General features: G+C 40.4%; 1 protein-coding gene across 2 annotated transcripts in view; it reads left to right on the forward strand.

The window, feature by feature from the left end:
* LOC111574422 (leucine-rich repeat and fibronectin type-III domain-containing protein 2) overlaps positions 1 to 20,273 on the forward strand; it is a 216,486-nt gene extending 196,213 nt beyond the window's left edge. For both annotated transcript variants that reach the window (XM_023278996.3, XM_035952246.2), the window contains 2 exons: positions 12,032 to 13,428; positions 17,593 to 20,273. In XM_023278996.3, coding sequence (XP_023134764.2) covers positions 12,053 to 13,428; positions 17,593 to 18,577 — 2,361 coding nt within the window. In that variant the 5' untranslated portion in view covers positions 12,032 to 12,052 and the 3' untranslated portion in view covers positions 18,578 to 20,273. The remainder of the gene's footprint in view (positions 1 to 12,031; positions 13,429 to 17,592) is intronic.
* The last annotated feature ends 5,490 nt before the right edge of the window (positions 20,274 to 25,763 follow it).

Here is a 25,763-nt window from a genome sequence, read left to right on the forward strand (position 1 = left end):
AATTAAAACAACCCCCTACCAATGAAAGTAGAAGAATCCAGGACAGGGAGAGCTGTGTCTTGTGGAAAATCTGAAACAACCAATTAGAGAGCAGCCTCAGGTCACCTGACTCACCAAAACTGAAGCACCTACTTAACCAACATCCGAAATTAAGCAAAAACAGTTTGAAAGACACCTTTACAAATGCTGTCTACCAAGCAGTACAACTAAACTATTTTAATTTATAATGGTTTTGTACTATATAGTTAATTTATGTTTAAGTAGTTTTTTTTCTCAATGCCAGAAATAACTGATCTCACACAAAAAAAAATCTTTATTCACATCCCTGTATGATTGAAAGACTACACAGGTAACAGGCTGTGTTTCTCCTAGACTCCTCACAGACCATCATTTCTCCACTGAGCTGCAGATATTACCAGCATCTGTTTATTTTTATTCATTATACAACATATGGGTCACTTGTTCACTGGCAGCATAAGTAGCAGTTTAGAAAAGTTTTACGGCTGGTTTGCTTGCCGTTTAAAATATTTTAATTTTCTGCAATATTTTCTATACTGTCCTACAGTATAGTCCATCCATCCATTATCGTTACACCACCTAATCCTCATTAGAGTCACGGGGGAGCTGGAGTCAATCCCAGCTGACTTTGGGTGAAGGCAGGTCTATCACAGAGCTACACAGAGAGACAAACAATCACACTCACATTCACACCAAGAGACAATTTAGAATCACCAGTTAACCTCAGCATGTTTTTGAACTGTGGGAGGAAGCCGGACACGATCTGAGGATCTTCCAGCTGCAAGGCGATGGTGCTAACCACCAAACCACTGTGCAGCCACCTACAGTGTAGTATTTTCTATAATAGCCCCAGAAAGAGCCTGTCATTGTGAATCTGTTGCAGGAAAGTCTGCACACTTGCTCACCTCAGCAAACAAAAATTCCCAATCTAGTAATGTTGTATTAGCATTACAGCTAGCAAAAAGAATAACATTCAACACTCATAGACAGCCTGTCCTTAGCTTTAGATTGCTTAAGAAGACATATACAGAGTTACATTGCAGGCTCAAGTCTGATAAAAGTCTAAATGTGTTTAATGGAGCCTTTTTCGATAGGCTTTTCAGGACGGGGAGCACTAAGACAAGCTCACACCTGGTTAATGTAATCCTCAGTAGCTGGCTGTCACGTTCTAGAAAGGTAGAGCCATTCAAATATTCTGTTCCCATTCAGCAGCCACACACAGTTCTGCACAACACGTGTCTAAGTATGTTTGACTGAACGCAGAGATTACTTTGGTTATCATCCAGAGGAGCTTCTGCCTCCATGTGCTGCCTTCATTTTCCACTCTGATAATCTGCATCTTTTGTCAAGATTTTTCTATGTTGGCAAGATTTGGCTTCTAAGTCCCACGAGCAATTTTCTATCCCCATGTACTTTTAAATGTGCTTTCATAAAAGATGCACAATGCCAGATTGTAGGTGATTCACATGAAAGAAAAAAAGAACGTCTGTCGTTTTCCAGCTTCACAGAGCATCTTTATGTATGCTGGCAACTCCAAATACCAGCCAGAGAGAGCTGTTGTCACAACTTTGGGCGTCAGCACCCACAGATGGCGCAACATGACATCAGTGGATTGTATGCGGTGCACTCAGGTTTACTGAACTGTCATGCAATGACATGTTTAATCAAAGCGTGGCAGAAGGAATAGAAAGATGTAACGCTGGTGAGTCCGGCTCTGTCTATGCTGTGCTCACTCCACGTTGTTAAGGAGACAACAGTAGCGTGTTAGAAGTCACTGTAACTGACTACTGAGGCAAAAAGGACAGAGAATATACACTACCGTTCAAAAGTTTGGGATCACTTAGAAATGTCCTTATTTTTTAAAGAAAAGCATTTTTTTCAGTGAAGATAACATTAAATGAATGATAAATCCAGTGTAGACATTGTTAATGTGGTAAATGACTATTGTAGCTGGAAACAGCTGATTTTTAATGGAATATCTCCATAGAGGTACAGAGGAACATTTCCAGCAACCATCACTCCTGTGTTCTAATGCTACATTGTGTTAGCTAATGGTGTTGAAAGGTTGATTGATGATTACAAAACCCTTGTACATTTATGTTAGCACATGAATAAAAGTGTGAGATTTCATGGAAAACATGAAATTGCCTGGGTAACCACAACCTTTGGAACGGTAGTGTACATTTTTGGATTTTCCACAATAAAAAGACAGAAGAAAGAAATCTGTCGAACATAGTTTGAGGCCTGACTTGAGTCTGCACCATGACCTGTTCACAGTAAAACCTTGGACTGAGAGATACACAGTTCTGTTTGTGCCAAGGCTAGAAGAAGCCATCAGAATGACCGTCCTCTCCCTCAGGGCCGACATTACCTATAGTGCACATGGATTTTTGTCTAACAGATGGCAACACAGCTGTGCAGGCGTGTTCCCCTGAAGGTTACTCTTGTACAACAAACACACACAAAACACACCTTGTTTTTGACAAACTCTCGCTATCTCTCTCCCACCATACGTGATATTCTCTGTTGCTGTTTCTCTAACTAACAGCATGTTCCTGTAGAAAGCCATGGTGTCACGTCCAGGCTGGGCTCTGTTCCACTGGCTTCCATACTTCATTCCAATCGTACATTTAGTCTTTCATCAGTTTTTTTTAATTTGTAAAAAAACAAGCCAAAAAATAGTTTTAGTTTGAATAGTTTAATTTTCAGCATCTAAACCTAGTGGGTGATGGATGGCATACGACTGTAGCCATAGTTATAGAGACGACAAGCTTAGAAACAGATCATTACAACGATGAAAAATGCTGCTTGATTAAGGTCAGCGGGTCATTGTGGTTAAAGGAATCATTAACTCCATAGTAAATTAGTTTTAACATCTATGTCAACTTGTGGATTAAAATCAGAAGTAGTTCACTTCTCTTAAATTCTCTTTCCCTGACTCAGAGGTTTGTTACCGTGACTCCCTGACTTTGGTAATACCTACTGCCCAAGTGACAGAAGCAGAGGTCAACACAGAGGTGCCAGAAAAGAGACGCCGGTTCCGAGTTAATCCTCATAGACTGTGTTAAAATGTCCAATTTTACACCAAAAATAAGCAAGTTAATAGCCTGGTACAATGAACTGTTTTGGTCTCTGTAGCTAATAAGTCTATAAGGGTGAATTTGTTTGTAACTTACCTATTTAAATTGTCTCAAGGCCTAAAATAAGGTATAATGAAGGGCATGGCTGTTTTGAATGCAAGGTAGGTGTTGTCATAGGACAGATCTTAGCCCCCCAAAGCTCCACTCATGTTCCACTTTTGAAAAATTCTTTTACTGGCAGGGAGTTAAGCCTTATTACTCTGTGCTTTTTGTGTGGACAAACACAGAGACAACAGCAGACGCCCTCTGACATCTACTTGTTATTATACTACTTCTGTAATAGTCCAGTCTGCTTGGAAAACTCTGTGGCATACATGTGTAGTAGGTCTTATCTACATATTCTACATATATATATGGTTCTACTGTTGAGCAGGCAAACTATTGTCCCCAAGGCTGGACTCTCATGGAGGAGGTGACTACATTTATGGCTCTTGTGTCCATGCTGACTCATATTGTGGGCTGCAGGTGAGATCTTGCAGACTTGGGAGTGGTGAAAGTTACAACATGTGGCTCCTAGTGGACCCTTGCACATGGAAAGTATACCACTGGCTTTATAAGTCCAGGTAGTTCCATGCAACAGCGGGAGCCACCTCATTAAGCTTCGAAACTGCTGTTCAGATAACCTGTGTTTGACATCATCCATCTTCACTGCTAACTGCCAAAAGATTAAAGTGCACAACGCTGACTAACTGCAGCCCATACTGAGATGCTGGTAATGTTGGAATCAGCAAGCCTACTATGCAACAACAGAGGAGTACTATTGTTGAAGAAATTTCACTCTTAGTCCTTCAAAATTTGCTGTAGTGAGGTATTTATTGGTATTCTGGCATATGTTGAGCTTACCAACACAGAGCATGAGTCTGTGAAGGTAAGCAGACCAAGAACATTTGCAGAGTCCACATTTTATAGGGATGGTCAGAGAGTGGGTCAGAGGGTAAGGACGGGTTCGTATGTGAATACGAGGGTGAATAGTGGCTAATTTGCATATGGTTGCTAATCAGTGATAGAGGGTAAGACAAAAGAACAAAGTGGAATTGAATCAAGAGGTCTGGCAATCAGTTGCAAATAGCCAAGGTGTGCAAATAAATAGTAAGAGGTGGGTGGAGGAGTGACACATGACACTAGTAGCAAAAGGTGTGCTATTTTCTTCATCACTAATTTCTGGACTCTCCCACATGGCAGGACTACAGGAAGTAAATATGTGCAGCCAGGAAATAGTCACAGAATAAAGCAAAGTGATATAATGAATTTATAAAGGTGTTCATAAGTAAATTTGGTTTCCTTCAGGCAGAGTCAGACTAGTTGTTTCAAACCATTTATAGTTTTATCGTATACTAAGCTAAGCTAACTATCTGTTGCCTTTAGCATTGTATTTGAGTACAGATATGACACCAGTATAGATCTTTTCTTCTTCCTCTAAAGACAGAAATTAAACACATTTCATAAAAGTCCAAGACACACAAACTAGTTCACATACAAAACAAATGCCATTTTTACTATTATTTTTGTTGTTTTTAATCATCAGATAGTTGTTTTTAGTAACGTTTCTTGTATGTTTAGTTGCGTGTGTGTGGTGTTTACTTCATATCTGGTATAAGGTCCAGAACCTTGTCTTCACACTGCTTCAGCCTCACTCCATTTGGAGCCAGCAGGCCTAAAAAAGTTCGACTCAGAACAGTTGAGCTATCATTGTCCATCAGCAGTCAATAAGACGTCTGCCTGCTTCTTTCCAACAGACAGGAAATCATCTACATAAATGCATACCCTTTTCAGGAAATAGACAGCAATGAATTGATCACTGGCATCTAGAGTTTCTCCATGTTACTGTGTATAATATGTACTTATGCCACATGAGACCAGAAAGTGCAACAACTGAATGTGGTGATTGATGTTTGAAACTGTAGTCAAGAAAATTCCCCAGCTCTTAAAGGTGTGGTACAATGTCATACTACAAAGCTTGTAAAGAAATAAATAGCTTTTTTTTTACTCATGGCTTCCATTTAAGTGAGTGTATGGCACTTTTACACTAAGTATAGATGGATCAGCCGGGCTGAGTAGGTATAAGCTGCATACAGAGACAAACCTATAAAGAGAAGATATGAGCGGTACTTCTAATCTTAAGAAACCAACAATGAAGAATCAAGTTGTTAACATTTCTCAGTGTCCTCACTGAATAAGATACAAAAGGAAAAAAGCTTGAATTTTCCGTTTGTTGGAGACCCATTCAAAGCAACAATCAATAAATGTGTTCAGTAATTAGAGGTATGTTTACTCTTTTCAATCAAGAATGTATGCAGCTCAAACAATGGACATTCCCTATAAGCATTTATATTTCACTTTAACCATTCTGTTGAGGAAGGGCTTTTACATTAACAACAGCAACACAAACGTATTTTGTCAGTGCAAGAAAAAAATACGCCAACCTATAGATGCCTCTTATTTGTTTTGGGCTGGTCTTTTCACAGTGTGCGACAAAACACTTAAGCAATGAATGGCATGTAAACAAAGCTGTTCAACCTGAGTTTGTTGATTTGCTGAATGTACTGAGCATGAAAACTCAGTGGAAACATACTTTGTTCTTCTTTCATCCATTCAACCATTCTTTTTTATAGGCTGAATTGACAACAGTAAAATTTGCACTTGTAAGAAGTGAGCAAAATAATGCTGGCTTTGTGACTTGCCTAAAAGTGCTATATTCAGCTTTACATGAGAATCAAAATTGTCCATAAAATGTTGTACTGAAGGTTGATAAACATTTGCAAATAAAGGAGCTGCATGATTGTATTATTGTATTTGGCTGGGTACTCTATGAAGATATACTTCAACGAGCCGCAGAGGTTCCTGTGTATGCTTTAGTGTTTGTATTCACTTTTACAAGAAAAGGGCTTTCAGGATGAGTGGTAACTCATAACTTTCAAAACTGTCACACTATTTGAGCATAGATTGCCTATACATGTATGTAGCCTCTGAAATCAGAAATCTTTAACAAATCCATGGATCCAGACTATGAGCCGCATCACTGCCAAAATCTGATCACTTGGTCCTTGTGTCATTACTGACCTTCCCTGAAATTTTCATCCAAATCTGTTAGTCCGTTTTTGAGTAATGTTGCTAACAGATAAACAGACAGACAAACCAATGTCAATCATCACATAACTCTGCCATGCTCCTTGGCAGAGTAATTACACCTGCCGTCTTTCTAACAGCAAGCAGGAAGCGATTCCTGTGGTTGCAAAAACAGATCTAATTGTAAAGAAGTCCATGGAAAATGATCCTATTTCTCATTTCTCATTAAACATTTTTAATCCGCCAAGGAACGCAGTGGAGTTATGTGATGATCGGCTTACATTTGTCCTTCTGTGAATCTGTCTGTGCACAGCATTACTCAAAAACAGACTAATGGATTTGGGTGAAGTTTTCAGGGAAGTTCAGAAATGACACAAGGACCACCTGATTAAATTTTGGCAGTGATGCGGCTTACAATCTGGATGACTTGTTAAAGATTTCCGAATCACTGAGATAGCAACACGGCGTCACTGTAACTATGACAACTAGTGAATGTTATATCAGCTGCCACCTGATGATCACATGATTGCCATTGGAAATGATACAAGGAGCCACTGATTAAATTGTGGAGGTGTTTCTGAGTCCCATCAGTTCCCACCGCCTGCTATATTTTTAGGTCGCATGATTCGGTATCTGTACATAACGTACACATGCATAGGTCATTTTGTTTGTGGGTCCATCTATATTAGATGTCCACATTCTATGTTAGCGTGATTTCTGATCATCAATAACTAATAAACAAATGCTGCATTTCTGCAAAAATATGCTGCATTTCTGACAATGCCATATGGAGGAATGAACAGCCTTTGATGGAGTACTGCGCCCTCTGAGTGCTTTTCTAGTTTTCAATGTGACTATGGTCTCGGCCACTGGTTTCGCAATTTTTTTCAGTGCAGAATTGTCTTCATTTTTTAAATCATGGTCCCATTTGACAGTAAGTAAGGCAGCTTTCCACTGCAGGAATCTGTGGCAGTGTAAAGAATTTGGGAACCCCAGAGAGATCACGCAGCACGACTCAGGAGGCAGATCAAACAGAATTTATTATGCAGAATCTATTTACAATCGCCAGCACTCACTCGCAGAATAGAGGGGACGGGGTCTGGCTCCGGGGAGCGGCAGTCCGGAAGGCCCTCGTCGGCCGGTCGAGGCAGTCCAGGGAGGGGGGAAAGGTCCACGCCCTTACTTGGCTAGGGCGGCAGGGGTCCAGTCCTTCACTCAAGAATGGCAGGGGGAGAATGCTGGCTGCTCTGACGGCTGTTGGGCTTTCCAGGACTCGTCCGTCTAGGGCCTGTCCACAAACTGAGCAGTACGATCCACCGTCCCCTGCCGTGTGAAGCCGGTCTTTATAGCAGTAGATGGAAATGCGCTACAGGTGTGGGGCTCTCGCAGCTGCGACCAATCCACTGATCAGCAGCTGCAGAGAGCCCCACAGACACACCAGCAGGGGAACGGGTTTCCAAAAGGGGGCGGGGCTAAGCCCAGGCTGTAACAGGCAGTTGCAAAATGGCACAAACATTTACAAAAATGCCCCAGCAATTTGCTCAATTGTGGTGTATTTAAATGTTCACTCTATGTGCACTAAAACAAGTTCTATGAGCACATCAGGAATAAAACAATGAACAGTTCATGTTAGCCTGTATGGTAAATTGCATATTGTTGATTGCACTGTTAGAAAGGAGAAGACTGAAAATTTGTGAGGACAGAAAAAAATAAATAAATAGTGCTTGCCATCCTCTCCAAGTTTAACCAGTCAATGTTGTCTTGTCTAGATTCAATCAATTAATATTAACACCCCCACTGCAGTTTTTCTAGGTCACTCAGAAAAACCCACCCTGGAATAACATGCTTTTTTCTCACTCAAAATATGACCCTGAATTATTGTGGTTCCTGCAGTTGCAGAAACGTTTAGGCTGTGTTAAAATACTCCATGACTTCCTGCAGTAGAAAACAGCATGAAGCTGCTCACATTTGCTCATAGTAAGTAGATAAACACATTTTTAACTAATGAATTATTCTTTTGTAGTTGTATTTTTGGTTTTGAAAGAGAGTATCACTCTTAAATTTTGAGTACCACACTGCTGTTCAACAGATAATCATCATATTTCATAATACCTTCCATTAGCAGTACTGCATAAGGTGCTGTACATAAAATATAACAAAGGAACCTGGCAGTATTTTCCACAGAGGAGATGAAGTGAGGCACTGTAATCACTGGAGAAGCCAGAGGGTCACAGTCATTCAAATGAATTTCACAGTTCTATATGTCAGCAGCATAATACACTGTGGAGCTGTATAGAATGTATTCTGTTGGTATTTCAGCAGCATTTTAGTCTTTTACACTGAATTGCAGATGGCGGTACAGGCTTGGTAAAGGCCATGAGTAAATGGATATGGACCTTAAACATTGTTCTCATCTCTTTGTGACTGAACCTTCTCTATCCCTGAAAGGTCACCTCTGCTTCTCGACTGCCTGTTTTTCTCTGCCCAGTAACCACAACAGTTTCCATGAATGACACGGTTTAATGGGAAACTTTGAGATTGGAAATTATACGGAATTTTTCAACTGCATCTAGCCAGAGATACTTCCATTTCTGCGGATTTTCTGCAATTTTTGAAAATCCTTACCTACCACAATTGTCTCTATATCTGAAGAATATATATTTTACAAAGCAGCTGCTTTGGGTTTGCAGGGTTTTTCATTTGGTGTTTCTAGATGTTGTCTATTAAAATGGGTCCATGAGAGAAAATGTCTGTCATCACTGACAGCTCTCACCATGAGGCCTTGTGTGGATTAGCTTCAGACTTCTGAGAGGATCAGAACGGTATGCATCAAGTCTGCAAGTATTTGGCTGGAATAAAAACGCCTTGCACTGAGTTTCACACAGTTTTCAGCAGTGCTGATTGAATCCTAATGTAATGACTCAGACCTTTTCGCAAAGCTTTCAAATGTTTCAATCAATATGGATGTGGACACACCTTTAAAATCAAACTGAAATTAAAATGAGCTTTTTTAGGAAATTACAAGGTCAGAGAGATTTATATTTTTCATTCTGTTTTTCTCCACCTACCAGATGGAAGCAAAATTAATTTTAAAAAGTATGGTGGTTAATACAGGGGGTCCTCGACTTATGTCGGAGTTCCATTCCTATGTCGATTTTTGCCTTAAGTCGGAACTCCAGCAAAAATATAAACCAAGCCGTTACGTGCATCACGATATCGATCACTTCTTCGGAAAAGTCATGATTACCAATAACTTTCATGTATGTATGAGTCATTTTACAAGGAGATAGCAGAATACGTTGCACTGTTTTTACAACTTGAGCGTTATATCTATCTTCACTTCCATGGAGATAGCTTTCCTTTTCTTCAAAGCACTGCCATCAGAAGAGTCTGACTTATGCTTGAGAGCCATAATGACGTGCAAAAAGTTAGCAAATGTAGCACAATCCAAGGTGGTGTACAACTGGCAAATGTACACAAAGCCGCTCGCCACGTGATGATGTATTCATCTGCTCCGCTTGTCAACTAGTTCCACATAACCAGTTTTGACGTAACGACAAAGCGCTGTAGGTCGAGCACATTGTAAAACCCTCTATATTAACTGCTTTTTTCAGACATTAGGCAGATATTCACATGTAAGTGGCATTACTGAGTCTCTTTGCCTCCTGACATCGTGTTGCTGCTGTTATAATAGATTTACTCCTCATATCTCTTGTTTTGGTGTTGAATCGCTCAATATTTATTTATTTGTTTATCTGTGAAGTGTCAGGCAAGAAAAATATTTTAGAATTTACATCAGATTTATTCATAATGACAACCTGCACACATCTGTGAATCCATCTCCACACCCATTACTCTGGTTTGAATTACTCATGAACTCATAATTGCAGATGTGTGAGTACACATACAATGCAATCATTGCGTAGATATTAAAATGTCTATTTAATCATATGTTAATATCACATCACAAGAATGCATTTACCTGGGTTTCCGCCTCTACAGGGGGCTATTGTTTGTGAGTATTTTTGTGATGCTGGGCACAAAGTACAAGTTCCCAAATCCCACCATCATGGTTCTGATATTTCCAGATTCCAGACAGCTTCTACCACACATTTATTAAAAGATATCTCTACTGCCAGGATTTTAGAGTGAGATACATGTAAAAAGATAACAATTTTGTAATATATATAACATTTCTCTTTTTTATATAGAGATAAGGACATACAACATGTATGACTAGACCTTATAATGACCAAGATAAAAGTAATTCTAGTAAAATTACACTGAAAATAGCTTATAGGCCTGAGTTGTATGATTTGTTTACCTGCTGATATATTTGTCATATTTTGCTTGTTTTAATAATAATAACTTTGTATTAAATATTGGCATTGTCAACTGTTCAACATGTTTCATCCCATCATAAATATTGGTAATGCTGGTGGAAATGTCAATGTTTCCACTGTTATTTCTTTCTTTCTTTACTGTTACTGATTATTGCAGACTCTCCTTGAACTGCTGTTTGTTTTGTTTTTTGTTTTTTTTCTTGTCTGTCATTTCATTCTAATTATCTCTGTGTAACACACAGTCCAGATGTAGCGGCTCTTCATGATATAATTACAAGCTGGCTTCAGAAAGGACAGTGGTTATTCATACTTGTTGCCTCTTGTAATTATGAGTTATTGAAAAATGGAGTCTACACATGAAGGGGTGTTGCAGGGTGGTGGAAGATAAGAAGTCCTCGTGGTGCGACTAGCATCTCACACACTTATGCATAGTAATAAATGATAGCACAAACATGTGGTTAACATTAAACAGTGACAACCGTCCCACTCCATGGTGCTGGAGAGACCCATGCATACTACAAGGTACCAGGTTCCATTATTAAAAATTGCTTGAGTAAAAAAAACCAACAAAAAAAAGATGATTGAAATTGATTTTTAGGTTTTGAGTGTATTAGGAATTAATGATACAAATGTCTGGGGGAATTAAAAGCTCGCTGGATGAAGCCAAGTGTGGCTATTCATTCAGAGGAGTCAGCCAGGTGTGAGGGCTGTTAAAGACGTTCACAGAGGCGTGCTGATATCGTCAGCCAAGTCTGCTGGGTCTAACACCTGGGGCTTGTGGGATATTTTTCTGCATCACATTATCTTTTGCCAAAATGGTGCAGAGCTGATGGAGATACAGAGCAAATCAGAGAAAGGAACAAAGACAAACACAGAGGAAAATACATTGTAAATACATGCAGGAAACATACCACAAGGAGCAGCTTTATTTCTACAACTGTTTCCTATTTTCATTGGCAAGACTGTGTAGCATTCCAAGAAAGAACCACAGCTTATTGCATATACATACGTGCACGTGCCCATCACTTGAACTACTTTCCCCTGCTCACATGCCAGTATGTCTGTGATGACAGCTTATGAGTATGTGCGTCACTGAAATTAGATTCTTAGCTCTGCTTAATCCTGAACTTCATTCAGACAATCCTCATGTGATTCCTCACACCTTCTTTGCATTGCAAAATACATTCATAAGTTATAATAGAGAAAATGAGAGTGAAACATTCTCTAGAATGATAATTGCAAAGCTTCATCAAGTGAGGAGTTTGTGACCATATGGCCTAAGGACCATGGTGGTATTCTGTCTGACCTGGATTAATATGTGCCCTTACATGCTGACATGAAAGACAATAAATGCTCAGAGTGAACTGTGCAGCTTTGTGCAACTGAAAATGTGTCGAGTAGAAAAATCACACCTGACCATTCTAGTTTTAACCTGATCTTTTTCTTTTCCTTTTGTTTTTGCAGGTCCTCTTTGTATGAACTAACATGGACAAAGTGGTCATCAGTCTCCTGTTTCTGGGAACCGCAGTTACGATGGTCCATGCATGTCCCAAATACTGTGTCTGCCAGAACCTCTCAGAGTCTCTGGGAACTCTGTGCCCCTCCAAAGGCCTGCTCTTTGTGCCACCGGACATCGACCGGCGAACTGTGGAGCTGCGGCTGGGTGGCAACTTCATCCTCAAGGTCACCACACAGGACTTTGTCAACATGACAGGTCTGGTGGATCTCACTTTGTCCCGCAACACCATTAGCGCCATCCAGCCTTTCTCGTTCATCGACCTGGAGACCTTGAGATCCCTGCACCTGGACAGTAACCGGTTGACTGAACTGGGACCTGATGACCTCCGAGGACTGGTCAACCTGCAGCACCTGATCCTCAACAACAATCAGCTGAGTCGCATCTCTAAAGCAGCCTTTGATGACTTGTTACTGACACTGGAAGATCTGGATTTGTCATATAACAATTTGCGCAGTGTGCCTTGGGAAGCCATCCGCAAGATGGTCAGTCTCCATCAGATGAGTCTGGACCATAACCTCATTTCCTTCATTGCTGAGGGGACTTTTACAGATCTGGATAAACTGGCTCGCTTGGACCTCACCTCCAACCGTCTCCAGAAGCTCCCCCCAGACCCCATCTTTGCACGCTCTCAGAGCAGTGTGGTGATGAGCACTCCTTATGCACCTCCCCTGTCTCTAAGCTTTGGTGGAAACCCATTGCACTGCAACTGTGAAGTGCTTTGGCTACGAAGGCTGGAGCGTGAGGATGACATGGAAACCTGTGCTTCTCCTGCCAGTCTAAAGGGTCGCTACTTTTGGTCTGTGCGTGAGGAGGAGTTTGTTTGTGAGCCCCCTTTGATTACACAACATACTCACAAGTTGCTAGTGCTGGAGGGGCAGACTGCCAGCTTGCGCTGCAAAGCTGTTGGTGATCCGATGCCAACGGTGCACTGGGTTGCTCCCGATGACCGTCTGATCAGCAACTCCTCCCGAGCAACTGTATATGAAAATGGCACCCTGGACTTAACAATCACCACATCCAAGGACTATGGTATCTTTACTTGCATAGCTGCTAATGCTGCTGGGGAATCTACGGCCTCTATTGAGCTTTCAATCATTCAACTCCCCCATCTGAGTAATGGTACAAACCGAACCACGCAGTCTAAGTCAGGACTCTCAGACATAACAAGCTCTACCAAGATCAGTAAAGGAGAGCCAAAACCTCTCCCAGAAAAGGTGGTGTCTGTATCAGAAGTGACAGCCATCTCTGCTCTGGTCAAGTGGACTGTCAGCAAATCAACTCCAAAGGTCAAAATGTATCAGCTTCAGTACAATTGCTCTGAGGATGAAGTTCTCATTTACAGGTAAGGATGATTAACGGAACTCGATTACATCCAAGTATGAGCAGAGACCTCTCTGGTCAGAGTGGCAAATTAAGCCAAGTGTAATCATTAGCTTTAGAATACTTGCAGCCCCATATCTTCAGTCAATTGCTAATTGTTTGCTGCCTGAGTACTTGAGACAGTCAATTTCTTTGAAGTGTTACTTGAAGATCGACATTATTTTTTCTTAATCCTTCTTGAGATTTTTCTCTTTCATTTTTTTCTTAAATTGACAGTTGGTGGGGATACTGCGTTCGCAATTTTAAGAAAAGTGAAACTCAAAGTGAAATCCTTGCCCTGAACCATTAATTAGAAATCCAAGAAGAAAAAGGATTATAGACCTTCATTTTAATGTATCCCTCTTAAGCTGCTTAAGTTCATAAAGTGTAAGCTTGGAGACTGGAGCTGGAGATCTTTGGGCTCTGTGAAATCAATTTCCTATGTCAAATGAAACAGTGAAAGCAGCAACATTCGGCCAAGATAGTTGGTTCGAAATATAGAAAACAGCCTTGATGTTTAACCATAAATCAGTCTGGGTACATTAAAAAATAAGAATAAACAACCACATCGATTTTTATGAGTCCTGCATGAGAGTCTTGAGTATCCATTTTACCTGACATCTCTTAGATTCCTGCAGTTTGCTCGAACACCATGTGCTTTTTTTCAGGTTCAGTATCCCCTTGGACTAATGAAGCTCAGTACTCTAAAACACATGGATTGGTCCCCCAGAAAAGACGAGTGCTTTGTACAATACTATTAAAGCTGGTGGCCTGTTGTGGGTAGCAGTTCCATCCGTTTTGTGTCAGGCTTTCTTAAACACTGACAATCAGTGGCGAATTTCTTTATCAATACTTGATCTGATCATTTATTCTGTGCAACACTCCTAGGCTTCTTACCTGTACTGTGCATTCCAGCGAGAGCCATTTAATCAAAGATAACTGACAGAATATGGGAAGGAAAAAGACCGGTTATTAGCCAGGAATCTGAGATTAGGACTGTAATGAAGAAAGATATTACTTTGTCCAAACACTGTTAATGCAACTCACCATCCCTGCAAATTCAATAATAAGCTGTTTATCTGATTTATTGCTTGCACTCTTTGTGCCAGCTTTCCATGCCAGAGAAAAGAGAACAATATGATTTTTCAGAACTGTTTTTTTTCTTCCTGGTGACAGAAGCATTGGATGACTCATCCACATTTGGCTAAATGGTCTTTTTTTTCCCCTCTACTTCTTACAAAATTGCAACTATAACGCTAATGTGAGTCACATAAACACTTCTTTTTCTCCCCCCTTTTTCGCTGACTTGCAGGAGCAAAATTGATTCCCTGAAAAGTGATTATTTTAATGACTTTCCTCATGTTGTTGTCCGTCAGTATTGACAAACTACAGCGGCACATGTATTTGTATGAAATACTAGTTTGGGACATTCAAAACAGACCCACTTTTTAGTTTGGTTAATGTATTTTTTTAATACAGCAGCTTTGATTTTGTGACTTTCATGCTCAGCTGGTAGTCATTATGTTAAGAGCACTGAGTAATAACTTTTAAATTATTGTTACTTCTGTCTGTTAGCTACATTACTCAAAAACAGAAGAACAGATTTGGATGGAATTTTCAGGGAAGGTCAGAAATGACACAAGGACCAAGTAGTTAGATTTTGACAGTGATGCAGCTCATAGTCTGGATCCACGGATTTGTTAAAGATTTCTGTATCATTGCCAGATAGCGGCACAGCATCACTGCAACTATGACAAGTGAACACTACATCAGCTGCCTGCTGACAATCACATGATTGCGATCCTACTACAAATTAACCGCTGCGGACTTGTCAGGACTTATCAATTGGAAATGATACAAGAAACAACTGATTAAATTGTGGGGGTGTTTCTGAGTCCCATCAATTCCCGCTGCCTGCTATATATTTAGGTGATGCAATTCGGTATCCATACATAACGTACACATGTATGACACGCCTGTGCTCAACACAAGGTCATTTTGTTTGTGGGTACATCTGTATTAAATGGCCACATTCTACGTTTTGGTGATTTCTGATCATCAATAACTAATAAACAAATGCTGCATTTCTGACAATGCCATATGGGGGAATGGACAGCCTTGGTGGAGTACTGCGCTCTCTGAGTGCTTTTGTTGTTGTCATATGATGCTATAAAATGTTTTTTTTTTTTTACTTCATCACCAGCTCACATAGTATGTAGTATTATGTTAATATGCATTAGAAAACTTACCTTAACCAGTCAATTATGTATGCAAGCCAGAGGACAAATTGGAAGCTGGAAGGAAGCGATAACATGCTTAGACAGGCCAACTATTGTCTTTAAAGGAACACTGGTGCGACTTCATTGCTTGCACATGCACACCTACTGTGCACCTCTAGCTGGCCGACAGTTTCCCACTGTCTGCACTCCAGCAATGGCATGATTAAAAATCAATCAGAGCCATGTGGGGCAGGAGAGAGATTGCATGAGTTCTCTCAAACACATGAGGAAACACAGCTTCTTCCTGGTTATGGAAAAAGGCAATTAAGGATGAATAATGAATCGCAGCCCCACTGGTGTCTGGGCTCTGTGGTTGAGGCGCTTCAGAGGGATCAAAGCTTTGGATGCATGTACTGTAGGGGAACAGTAAGCCAGCAATGCATGGGTGACTGAAGAATCTACTTATAGATAACTATGCCAGTATGGTTGAACTTCAAGAGACTTTTTCCACCCATATTTTCTGCAGAATGTAGCCAATGATTTTTGTTCGCTGATACAGGAGATTTTCCAGAAAATGTATGTTTGTGTTATGTGTAATCTACTGCTCAAAATTACACTATTTTTTTCCTATAATTTGCCATTCATCTGTAATTAAACTTTACAGACATTTAAATAGTACAAATCAACAAAGGCTGGAACAGTAGCTCCATAGAGTTCTTGCTTGAAAACACAGCATTTACCACAGGAAAAGCACTCAGAGAGTGCAGTACTCTGCCAAGGTTGCTCAGTTGTTGTATAATTTCGGACTGATAAGTCCCAATAAGACAGCAGCGGTGGATTTGTAGTAGGATTGCAATCATGTGATTGTCAGCAAGCAGCTGATGTAGGTTTCACTTGTCATAGTTGCACTGATGCCATGCCACTATCTCACAATGATACAGAAATCTTTAACAAATCTGTGGATCCAGACTATAAGCTGCATCACTGCCAAAATCTAATCAGTGGTCCTTGTGTCATTTCTGACCTTCTCTGAAAATTCCATCCAAATCCGTTGGTCCGTTTTTGAGTAATATTGCACACAGACAGACAGACAGATTCACAGATTAACAGACAAACATACGCCGATCATCACATAACTCCTCCACATTCCATGGCTTAGTCAATATGCATTTGAGTCTTTAGATCGGTCAAACAGTGTAATGCGTTTCGGCTATCAAGCACTGCAGTGAACTGCAAATCAAGACAAGCTACATTGATTGAACGCCTGTATGTTTCAGAGGGTAGTATTTATATATATTTTCTCATTGCAGTTTCCAAGACATGCAAAGAATGCTAAAGTGTTTGTCTTATGACACTCGGAGAAAGAAAAATTGCTAGTTAAATGTCTTTGCAATCTGCATTCCTGACTGATGAGTCTGGGTGTATAAAAGCCTCTGTCAGTTGTGTGTCCTCACAACACTAAATAAAGGGTTTTTTACAACATTCCATTGATTGGCAGTGCCTCTTGGACAATTAACATACTGCGGCATTGACTTTCAATTTCAGTCGAAAGCACTGAGGCTTAGTTAATCAGTCATATTTAAACATCTGGAATAATAACAGACTGACTTGAAACAACTTAATGCATGTTAAATGGGATGAACAAGAAATTACATTCAACCAAAACAATATTCAAAAAGTGGCCATTCAATACTTATCTCATTACTATTTGCTTCATGCATATCAAATGGGATATACTGGGAGCAATGAAGTCATCTCTCCCAATGACTCTGTGCATATAAATAGCTACTTAGTATGCTTAATTTGTACTTTTCTTTGCTCTGCTGCAGCCTAATGGGCTAGTTCAGCTTTTAACACTTAGCCTTGTCTTGAACTTCTGTGGTAAAAACTCTGTATTTGTAATGCTGTGTCTTTCTGTCTGTTTTCAGGATGATTCCAATGAATAACAGGGCATTCATAGTCACAAATCTTGTTCCGGGGATGCAGTATGACCTGTGTGTCTTGGCTATATGGGAAGACAGTGCCACCGCCCTCACCGCCACCAACATCGTCGGCTGTGTTCAGTTCATCACCAGGGAGGACTACCCGCAGTGCACGTCTCTTCACAGCGGCTTCCTGGGTGGCACTATGATTCTGGTCATCGGAGGCATTATTGTGGCCACACTGCTGGTGTTCATTATCATCCTTATGGTCCGCTACAAGGTGGCCAGTGGGATCCAGACTAATAAACTACCCACTGTGAGTAACACATACTCACAGACCAACGGGGGGCTGAACAGGTTCAACGGCGCCCCGCCACAGGTCAAGTCCACAGTGGTGGTCATGCGTGAGGAAATGGTGGAGTTCAAGTGTGGATCCCTGCAGAGCAGCCTCTCTTCATCATCGTCCTCCTCTAATTCGTTAGACAGCCAAACGGGGAGAGGGGCCGGCGACCGCTACAGCATGCAGGGCAGCGAATGCAGCACCCTGCCCAGCAGCAAGTTCAGGAGGCACGGTGCCAAAGCACGGCCAAACCTGGATAACCTTTTAGGAGCCTTCACCTCTCTGGAGCTGCGAGGAGCAGCAAGGGACAACCAAGGGGCTTCTGGCCCCTCTGCCACATCCAATACTATGATGACAGTGGCTGTGGCGCCACCATCTGATAAAGAACCCCTGCTTGGGAGGGCCGAGTCCACGACCATGCTGGGACGTCTCCTAGGGCTGCCCCAGGAGTGCAAGCCCAAGAGGAGCCATTCCTTTGACATGGGTCATGTAGGGGCAGCGCAGTGTCGCAGCAACTACCCTCGCAGGATCAGTAACATCTGGACTAAGCGCAGTCTGTCTGTTAATGGCATGCTGCTGCAGTACGATGACAGTGAGGACGAGAAGCCCACTTTTGAGAGCTCCGAGTGGGTGATGGAGAGCACAGTTTGAGCACAGACCATCTGTGAAGTCTATGGCAAAACAATAAATCTATATCTGAAACTAAAGCAACATGAGTGTCGTGGAAGGGACGCTCCAAAGGGAAACTGTCCTTGGGTACCGCATGAAGTTCACCCATGCGAATACAGTCTAAGCGATGATGTAAGAAAAGACGCTCACATCGATAGATTCCTGGCCACGATCTCAACTCTCTGACAGTGTCGACTGTATTTGAAAAATTTTCTCATTTTGAAACAACTGTGGAAAGGCCCATATGGAATGATTACCAATTCACATGGCATGTGAGAGTACCACTGAGAAAATGGGGGGAAAAAAAATGAGAAATTCAAAGTGAATTTACTATGTCTTTATCAAAAGTACTGAATGCCAAGAGGATCTGCCTCGACTGTGGTGAACTGGATCACATTGTTGTTGGACCCTCAGCATGAAATGGGACTACTGCAACAGCAGAGCTGGTGGAGCAAGTAGAAAATTAAGAAAAAAAGTCATTTTTATTTTCATTTGGGTTTTTCTATCATTTTTACTATTTATTATTTGAGGTGATTCATCAGCAGGCATCGACACAGCTCTGTTATGAGGTTGTAGTTATCGGTGAGGATGGAAAACACACACATACAGTGAGGCTTCAGCCTCTCATACAGGCATTTCATATACTTTCAGTCAAGTTTCAACATGATTCATTTGAAAAAAAGAAAAGGAACATTAAGGTCCTCTGCTGTAGGTATTAGTAACAATGAACCACAACAAGCCAGTCTTATATTTCTACCTCAGGTTAAGTATCATATGAGGTAATTTACATATGAAAGGAAAGGGAAATACAACAAAGCCCAAGATGAATCACAAACAGCTTCAAACTCTCAAAAGTTCTATGCTTGTTTTCAAATGCTTCAAAGGACTTTATAGTCTCCAGCCAGTCAAATTCAGTATGTTTCCAGCTCAGGTCCAAATCCTGCTCTGACAAGATTTCTCTTTGAATGCTTTGATACTCTCCCCATTAGTTAGTGCTGGTGACAGTGGTCCCTGTAGGCTAAAGGGCCATTGATGTAAACAGAGTGTTCGCCTCAGGGTACCGTTTCTGATACTATCAGGACATATTACAGTAGCTGGATGTGAATGGTGTTTGAAATCCATCAAGCCCACTTAATCATTAGCCCAAAGCAGCCCACAGCAGGATGTATCATTGGGCTGTGATTCTCTTCAGGCAACGCAAGCAAGAGCATATGGCAATTTCTCATTTAGCCATTTTAAATGGAGAAATGTGTCATTTATCAGCTTGATAAAGGTCATTATGCTGCTTAGGAGAGGAGGAAAAAAGAGGAGAAAGATAACTTATAAACGGCCAAACAGCTAAAAACTTTGGAAATGTGTTTCTCCAGATGGCATGATGCTGAACCTTTTTGGTTTATGTATGATATGAATCGAATCATCAGAGAAACCATCTATTCTCTTTCATTCTCTTTCATACAGGGCTGTACATTGCAGTAAGATACTTTGAATACGACACTATTCAGATTACTGCCTACAATCACCTGCAACATCCCTACATTTTATGCCTTTCTTGATATTCTGTGGGTCTCTGCTGCATTTCAAGATGTGGGGTGGTCATCATTTTTTGTTCTTGTTTTCTTCTCTACAGTAGATGTACCGTTCTGTATATTGGCATTTTTTTTTTTTTTTTTTTTTTTTTTGTAAAATAACTGGGTGAGAATGTAAAGGGGTGGGGAGTAAATCGTGCAGTGGTACTTTTATTTTCATGTGAAGCAAACAGTGAGAAGGTGCTTTACTGTGGTGTACCAACTTGGTCATTGTTAGTTGGCTGATTGAAATGGGATTTTACCTTGCACTCTAAGGGGGAAGTGGAGGACTGGCTGTACCTAAAGGGTTGGGTCACTCAGATAACTAAAATACATATTTTGTGAGTTACCTGTAGTGATATCTCTTCCTGTAGATACTTCTGGTTTTATTTGCATGGGGTCTGAGCAAGTCTTCTTTGAAATCTCCGCCTGTGCTGCCGTACCTTGGGGTTTAGTTGTGCAGACTAACAATTCAAACTGACAGTTCCTCGGGTGTCTCTGCTAGTTGATCCTCTAACATGTCTGGGTGTATTTGATGTTTGTGGGCTGTCTTCTGTCCTAATTTTATGAAAAGAGCAAAAAGAACAAGGCATTTACACTAATGTTTGCACCCTGTTTACACAAAGGTAGATTTGTTAGATTTATGATGAAATATAAACTGTTCTATATATATATATATATATATATATATATATATATATATATATATATATATATATATATATATATATATATATATATATATATATATATATATATTCTGAGCTTGAATCACTACTTAACATTTACACTACTGTTCAAAAGTTTGGGGTCACCCAGACAATTCCATGTTTTCCATGAAAATTCCCACTTGTATTCATGTGCTAACATAACTGCACAAGGGTTTTCTAATCATCAATGAGCCTTTCAACACCATTAGCTAACACAATGTAGCATTAGAACACAGGAGTGATGGTTGCTGGAAATGTTCCTCTGTACCTCTATGGAGATATTCCATTAAAAATCAGCTGTTTCCAGCTACAATAGTCATTTACCACATTAACAATGTCTACACTGGATTTATCATTCATTTAATGTTATCTTCACTGAAATAAACTGCTTTTCTTTCAAAAATAAGGACATTTCTAAGTGACCCCAAACTTTTGAACGGTAGTGTATACTGGGCCATTACAGCCATTACCAGCAGGGCACAACTTTTGAATACAAAACATTTTTTAAAGCATTGCTTTTTGACATCAAAGTATTTGTCAAAGACAATTACTTTGAGAATATTTACAGACATAGTTGAGTGCTTGCAGTAACTGAAAAAAGAATGATTTACAGTGTATTATGTCATACCAGATCAGTAACTGAAGATCTGACCTGAGCTATGAATATAAAAGTTAATCCACTGAGTGCCCAACAAATGTCAAATTTACTCTTGTTTGAGTAACAGCTGCTAAAAAGTTGCCAAATGTTCAGTTAAGGTTGCTTCGATGTTTTATTGTCATTTCAGCACAGTGTGCATGTGAAGGAACTAAATTCTGGTTGCACAACAGAAGACAGTTTCTCTAAACTTTTTAAATTTAATCTAAGCAGCACAAAGCAAACTCCATTCACTTCCGTTGTGTCGGGGTGGAGGCTGAAAATTCAAAGATGGACCTTTCAAAACTCAAGCAAATAAAACCAAAACCATCTGCATGACCAGATTCCATTAGAGGTGCACGAGTAAATGCATATTTTAGTGAGTTGTGTGAAGCAACCCTTTAACCTGCCGCCTCTACCTGTGACATCATGTAACATCCCCCTCCAGTCTGCTAACTGAGAATATAAATTTAAGTGTGTACTTGACTCGACATAGTCATGATTCTCACCTGAGGTTCCAGGACAAAAACAAGAAAAATACCTGTTTCTGTGTAACAACATTTTGCTACAAAACAATATAAAATATTGATTAATTCCTATGAACCAAACCGCCTCTTCTGTGTTTTTTCTTCTTGCAACATCAAACTATTTCACAGATTCTGTTACTAATGGCATTTTTTGTACCACAGTTGAAAGCGCTACCTTACTGTGCCTACGCTCAAGTACAAAGCAGCTAATGGAGTGTCCTTCCCCTTTTGCTGTCTTTGTTTACCGTGGAAGAGCCAAGGGTTTTCCTCCTGAGGTCCAGCTGCTGTAATCAGGCCAGTCGCTGCTGACTCACCTCAGCACTGCCCTTATTACAAATCACCGGTACATGCAGCTCCTGGCCAGAGCCCATAATAAGGCCTTAATTCATATAATCTGCCAGGAAAGGTGCTTACGGCAGCACAGAGTAAATATAATCCCCACAAGGGGCAAGCGTTGCATGATAAGACAGCGATATGCACCTGCTGAAGGTTCAAGAGGAACATGGCCGCTGGATGCTGAACAGAGGAAAGGTTGTTCCTATCAGGCTTCGTGCTGTCATGATGTACAAGATATTCAAATACACTCTTTGAAAAGACAAATTAAAGGTGTTGAAATACATGCCGCTGCCGATAGCAGCGGCAGTTTTCAGTTTTATATCCTTCCAACTTTATTTGTGAGATCAGGTAAGAACATGTCAGGTTCTGAGATTAGCAGTAAATTGGCTAACACAAAAGCACCTTTACATTTTTAGACAGCGTCCTTTCCCTCTGTCATGGCTTCATTGAAGGCAAATCAGACTCTCAGTTTGTTTACTCAGGATGTCACAACTTAGTATTTAAATTTAGCATGTTATTTACTAACACTAGAAATGAACGTGAGCTTCACATCATCGGATTTGCATAAAGTGTTGCAGGACTTTGTGTTTTCATGCAAATGGAAAGCAAACGAATGTGTTCAATGCTGCTGAAGTTGGAATATCAGTTGGAGAGGAGATATTTTTGGAAGTAAAAGTATACATTCAATCTACACAAGGAAGGTTGTGCAGGAAATACAGCCTTCCTTCACAATTACTGGTCCAAAAATGGGCAAACCCTCACGATTCAAATGGTTTAAACCACTTTGAGATACTAAAACCGTGATGCAGGGACACGTTCTTATTGAGTCACTATGTGAGGCAAACTCTATTCACCATAAGTCCAACCAAGGACTTTGTGTCTATTGAAGTGAAAAAGAGGTTGCATGCTAAAGAATGAGGCAGTCGATATCATCTTAACCAAAAGATTATTGGTTGGATAAGTCATGAAAAATCTGTCTCTCTTACTGACAGGATTTCCTTTCTCTTCCTGTGTATGTTCAGTAACACAGACCTGCAACTGTACACGGTGTCCCCAGATGTTCCATTTCAGATGTGACGTTTGCTGCAGGCATGGTCAATCTGTGTGAATAAATCTGCCACAGCAGATGTTTGGATACATTTCCATTCTGTGGTCGTAGACTTTACACTTCTGCACAAGAATATCTTGTGTATTTTAACATGCTAACACGCTAAAATATAGGTTCCTATGTTTTCTCGTGTACAAACCCCAATTCCAATGAATTTGGATGTTGTGTAAAATGAAAATAAAAATGTTTTTCTGCCTATATTAAATTGAATACACTACAGAGATAAGATATTTAATGTTCAAACTGATATACTGAAAAGTTTTTTGTTTTGTTTTTTGCAAATATTCACTCATTTTGAATTTGATGCTGCAACATGTTCCAAATAAGCTGGGACAGGTGCAACAAAAGACTGGGAAAATTGAGGAATGCTCAAAAAACAACTGTCTGGAACATTCCACAGATGAACAGGTTAACTGGAAACAGGTGAGTGCCATGAATGGGTATAAAAGGAACATATCCAAAAGGCTTAGTTGTTCACAAGGAAGGATGGGGTGAGGTTCACCACCTTGTGAACAACTGCAGGAGCAAATAGTCCACGAGTTTAAGAACAATGTTTCTCAACATACAATTTCAAGGAATTTGGGGATTTCAGCACCTACAGTCCATAATATCATCAAAACATTCAGAGAATCTGGAGAAATCTCTGCATGCAAGCGGAAAGGCTGAAAACCAACATTCAATGACAGTGACCTTGGATCCTTCAGAAAAAGATTTGCACTAAAAATCAACATCATTCTGTAAAGCACATTATCAGGTGGGCTTAGGAACACTTTGGAAAACCATTGTCAGTTAACACAGTTCGTCACTACATTCACAAGTGCAAGTTAAAACTCTACCGTGCAAAGTGAAAGCCATATATTAAAAACATCCAGAAATACCGCCGGCTTCTCTGGGCCTGAGCTCATCTGAGATGGACTGAATGGTTAAGCGTGCTGTGGTCTGACGAGTCCACATTTTAGATTGTTTTTGGAAATCATGGATGTTGTGTCCTCCAAGCTAAAGAGGAAACAGACCATCCAGATTGTTATCAGTGTAAAGTTCAAAAGCCAGCATCTGTGCTGGTATGGGTGTATGTTAGTGCCCATGGAATGGGGAACTTACACATCTGTGAAGGCACCATTAATGCTGAAAGGTACATACAGGTTTCAGAGCAACACATGCTGCCGTCCAAGCAATGTCTTTTTCAGGGACATCCCTGCTTATTCCAGCAAGACAATGCCAAGACACATTCCACATGTGTTACAACAATGTGGCTTCACAGTAAAAGAGAGCAGATACTAGACTGACCTGCCAGCAGTCCAGACCTGTCTCCCACTGAAAATGTGTGGCCCATTATGAAGCACAAAATACGACAACGGAGACCCCAGACTGTTGAGCAACTGTAGTCATACAAGCAGACTGTGAAAGAATTCCACCGACAAAGCTTCAACAATTAGTGTCCTCAGTTCCCAAACACTTACTGAGCTTTGTTAAAAGGAAAGGTGATGTACCACAGTGGTAAACGTGCAGCTTTTTTTTGGAATGTGTTACATGCATCAAATTCAAAATGAGTGCCTATTTTGCAAAAAAGACAATACAGTATGTTAGTTTGAACATTAAATATCTTGTCTTTGTAGTGTGTTCTATTGAATATAGATTGAAAACGATTTGCAAATCATTGTATTCTGTTTTTATTTATGTTTTAGACAACATTGCAGCTTCCTTGGAACTGGGGTATAATAGATGGACTTAGCCTCTGTGTCCAATGTGGAAAGCCTTAAACATGTATTATTTCTACCAGCCAGCAGGTGGTGACTCCTCTGGTAGCTAAAAAAAAGTTAGACTGTATAGAAGTTTATGAGAAAATGACCCTACTTCTCTCCTGATCTGTTACCTCAGTAGCAGCTAGCTAATCGTTTTTGGTCTAGATTTAAAACTTTGTGAATACTGCATCATTTTCATGTCATAAGTAATGGTTCCATTTACAGTAAAATAGATGATAGAGCAGGGTTTGTTTCAGAGATGTCATTCAGAGATCACTGCTGCATCACAGTGTGGAGTGTCCTTGAGTTCTCACCCTAATCCACACCACGCTGATCACATCGAGTCTCTAAAGAGCAAGATTGTGATGGCCAAATTCCAAACCCACAAACCTGTGAGTGACATCATGCTGAACAGATTTTATGGGTCAATACATAATTGCAGTACTTTTTGTAACATAGTTGACAGGTATCATAGTTGACATTTTTGCTGTTTTCAGGCCTAAAATCCACATGGCTGCCTATAACCAAGCACCACATGGCATTTTA

Source organism: Amphiprion ocellaris, chromosome 20, assembly GCF_022539595.1.
Source record: "Amphiprion ocellaris isolate individual 3 ecotype Okinawa chromosome 20, ASM2253959v1, whole genome shotgun sequence".
Lineage (NCBI taxonomy): Eukaryota > Metazoa > Chordata > Actinopteri > Pomacentridae > Amphiprion > Amphiprion ocellaris.